This window comes from Eufriesea mexicana, unplaced genomic scaffold (assembly GCF_001483705.2).
Source record: "Eufriesea mexicana isolate 0111107269 unplaced genomic scaffold, ASM148370v2 scaffold577, whole genome shotgun sequence".
Taxonomy (NCBI): Eukaryota; Metazoa; Arthropoda; class Insecta; order Hymenoptera; family Apidae; genus Eufriesea; species Eufriesea mexicana.
In genome coordinates this window covers 444986-448878 of record NW_016908721.1, presented here as the reverse complement: position 1 = coordinate 448878, position 3893 = coordinate 444986, and the positions used below count along the sequence as shown (strand labels likewise).

Genomic DNA, 3893 nt, shown 5'->3' with positions numbered 1-3893 from the left:
TTTATTGAAATTTTGATTTGCTATATACTTCTTGAGGAACTTTTTATATTTATCTTGTTTCTCAGTTTATCTTTTTCCTTTTCTAGATTTATGGATAAATTTTTTAATTTGTTGCTTAAATGGTCGTCCTGTTAAATCACATTATGATGTATGTATGTATACTTATTAAATATATCTTTTCACTTGGTCTTTGAGAAATTTAATTTTTTATAGAATTAACTATATTTGTAACCGACTAATTCTTTATAAATATTTGACTAAATAATAAACCTGTATTTGTATCGAGTAAACGATAAATATCTCATTCGACATAATATATATAGGTGTTCTTCCTGATTCTCTTCTAATATATTCTTCCTAATCTTTTAAATATTTTTATTAATAGGACCTACATTTCGAAATTTTATTCCATTTCTAAGTCATGTTCGTAATCCATCAACACTACCTATTCTCAACCCATAATGATCCTCGTAAACCTAACTAACTCTCACTTTTTCCCCTTTCCAAATCACGTTGATATCAAACGATCCAACAAACCAAGGGAACTGTCTATCCATCGATATTTCATGGTGCTAAAACGATAAAGGCGCATCCAGAAGAAGAAAGACTGACGTAAAGCTCGTGACACTATGTTTTATCTTCAAATCATCCTCCAACCTACCTCGCCAATCTGATCATCCACATCTATCAATCAAATTCGTCACAGAATTGTTAAAAATACCGATTATCCAAGAGAAATCTTCTAGAAACCTCTATCCACACCTAGTCCATCTAGTCACGAGTGTCCAACCACTCTGACCACTCCTGCAGCTCTATCTGGAACCGCACCACCTTCGGAGTCGTCGCTAACTCGAAAGTAGGTGGGAAAGTAGGTGAGAAGGTGATCGCGGCGAGGCACGAAAGGAGAAAGAGAAAGAAGGAGAGAGGGGTGGGGGCAGGAGGCGCGGGCAAAGCGTTAAATAATCGGTTTAATTGGGTTATGCACGAGGAAGTGACCTATGCGAGAGACTGAACCTCGCGATGCGGGACCTTCTGCCTGCCTTGCCTTCGTCCGCCTCTTCAGCTGCCGGCCATCGGTTTTCTGGCTGCTGAATAACACCCTCCCTTCGCGCCTCTGCACCTTCGCTCGATCGCTCGATCTACCCTAATGACGTACACGGGAATTTGTTTGACCCAAACAGTGGCTCTCAGCTGACAATCGCGATTCGGTTGATGAATTTCTATGGTGTGCTTCGTTTCGACAAGGTACAGGCAGATTTGTGGACATAGTCTGCAGTTACTGATTTGGTCTCGTACATTTCAAACCGATTGCATCGAATATTTGACAAATCAGAGATTTCTATTCATCAAACTAGTCACACGACCATTCGTGTCTATCACATTATCAGTCCTCGATTAAACAACCTTCCAACTTCAAAATTCTTTCAAGATCACGATATTTGAACGTTCAGTTTCAATGCCTAATTTCGATACTTCGATATCTCAACTTTCGTCATCGAACTTTGTCATTCAGGTGCAAACTAATCCCAGTACTTCATAACTATCTATTTATCTCAACATGCATCGTTGTACTTCATCATCCAGGTCCAACCCAATCCCAATACCTCAGTATTTCAGCTTCTACTGTTACACTTTATCATTTAGGTCAAAAAGTCTTCCAACACCCAAAGATAATACCTGAACATTTCAATGTTCATCATCAAACATCATCATTCAACTCCAAACCAATACCAATACCACAATATCTGAACTTCTATCATCAAACTTCGTCATCCAGACCCAATTCAATCCCAATACCTCGGTATCTCACTAGGCATCACTATACTTCATCATCCAGGTCCAAACGTCTTCAAACACCGAATCCCAATACCTCAATATCTCAACATCCACCCTCAAACATCATCATCCAACTTTAAACAAATAGAAAGACCATAATATATGAACTTCCATCATCAAACTTCGTCATCCAGGTTCAAATCAACCATGATACATCATTATCTCAATCTCCATTGCTACACTTCATCATACAGGTCCAAAAGCCTTTCAACACCTAATCCCAATACCTCAGCATCTCAACCTCCATCCTCAGACATCATCATTTAACTTCAAACCAATTCCAATACCACAATATCTGTATTCACATTGGTCCAAACCAATCCTAATATCTCAGTATCTCAACCTCCATCTTCAAACATCATCATTCATCTTCAAACCAATACCAATACCATAGTATTTGAACTTCCATTATCAAACTTTGTTATCTAGGCCCAATTCAGTCCCAATACCTCAGTATCTCACTAGGCATCGCTACACTCATCATCCAGGTCCAAACGCCTTCAAACACCTAATCCTAATACCTTAACATCTCAACCTCATCTTCAAACATCATCATTCATCTTCAAACCAATACCAATACCATAGTATTTGAACTTCCATTATCAAACTTTGTTATCTAGGCCCAATTCAGTCCCAATACCTCAGTATCTCAATCTCCACCCTCAAACATCATCATACAACTCTAAACCAATACCAATACCATAGTATTTGAACTTTCATTATCAAACTTCGTTATCCAGGCCTAATCCAATACCTCAGTATCTCACTAGGCATCGCTACACTCATCATCCAGGTCCGAAAGCCTTTCAACACCTAATAACAGTACATTCATCTTTCAACTTCCATCATCAAACATCATCATTCATCTTCAAACCAATACCAATACCATAGTATCTGAATTTTCATTATCAAACTTCGTCATCCAGGTCCAAACCAATCCCAACACCTCAGTGTCTTGACCTCCACCCTCAAACATCATCATACAACTCCAAACCAATACCAACACCACAATATCTGAACTTCCATCATCAAACTTCGTCATATAGGCCCAATCCAATCCCAATACCTCAGTGTCTCAACCTCCACCCTCAAACATCATCATACAACTCCAAACCAATACCAATACCATAGTATTTGAACTTTCATTATCAAAGTTCGTTATCTAGGCCCAATTCAATCCCAATACCTCAGTATCTCAATAGGCATCGTCACACTACATCATCCAGGTCCAAAAGCCTTCCAACACCTAATCCTAATACCTTAACATCTCAACCTCATCTTCAAACATCATCATACAACTCCAAACCAATATCAACACCACAATATCTGAACTTGCATCATCAAACTTCGTCATATAGGCCCAATCCAATCCCAATACCTCAGTGTCTCAACCTCCACCCTCAAACATCATCATACAACTCCAAACCAATACTAATATCGTAGTATTTGAACTTCCATCATTAAACTTCGTCATCCAGGTCCAAACCAACCCCAATACCTCAGTACCTCACTAGGCATCGCTAAACTTCATAATTCAGGTCCAAAAGCCATCCAACACTTAATCCCAATACTTCAATATCTCAGCCTCCATCCTCAAACATCACCATTCAACTCCAAACCGATACCAATACCACAATATCTGAACTTCCATCATAAAACTTCGTCATTCAAGTCCAAACCAACCCTGGTACCTCAGTATTAGATCTTCCATCGTCAAACACGATCATACAAGCCCAAAGCAATCCCAACATCTACAATCCCAGTACCTCAACGTTCATCGTAAAACTTCATCTTCCAACTCCAAAATTCTGCTCAACGTCTAACCTAATACCTCATCGTCTCTATGATCTGCATCATAGGACACCCTGAAACTCGAGCAACCATAGAACATCGTCATAGAGCATCCTAGATTCCGCGAGTGTTCTCGTGGCGAGACACAAAATGTCTGGCAACTGGCGGCAATCGAAGTTAATTCCCGCATAATGCGATCGTTTCGTGCAGATAATACCAGTCGAGCTTTCCCAGTTGCGGGCTTTCGCCTTTATTTTCCCCCCTTT

At 39.5% G+C, this 3893-nt stretch overlaps 1 protein-coding gene across 1 annotated transcript; it reads left to right on the top strand.

Moving 5' to 3' along the window:
- Positions 1–461: 461 nt before the first annotated feature.
- On the top strand, positions 462–3538 carry LOC108545802 (mucin-1-like). The gene is made up of 7 exons (XM_017897585.1): positions 462–470; positions 747–856; positions 1514–1801; positions 2577–2658; positions 2728–2906; positions 2991–3220; positions 3315–3538. The coding sequence occupies exons 1-7, from the start codon at positions 462–464 to the stop codon at positions 3536–3538; spliced, it is 1122 nt and encodes a 373-aa protein (XP_017753074.1).
- The last annotated feature ends 355 nt before the right edge of the window (positions 3539–3893 follow it).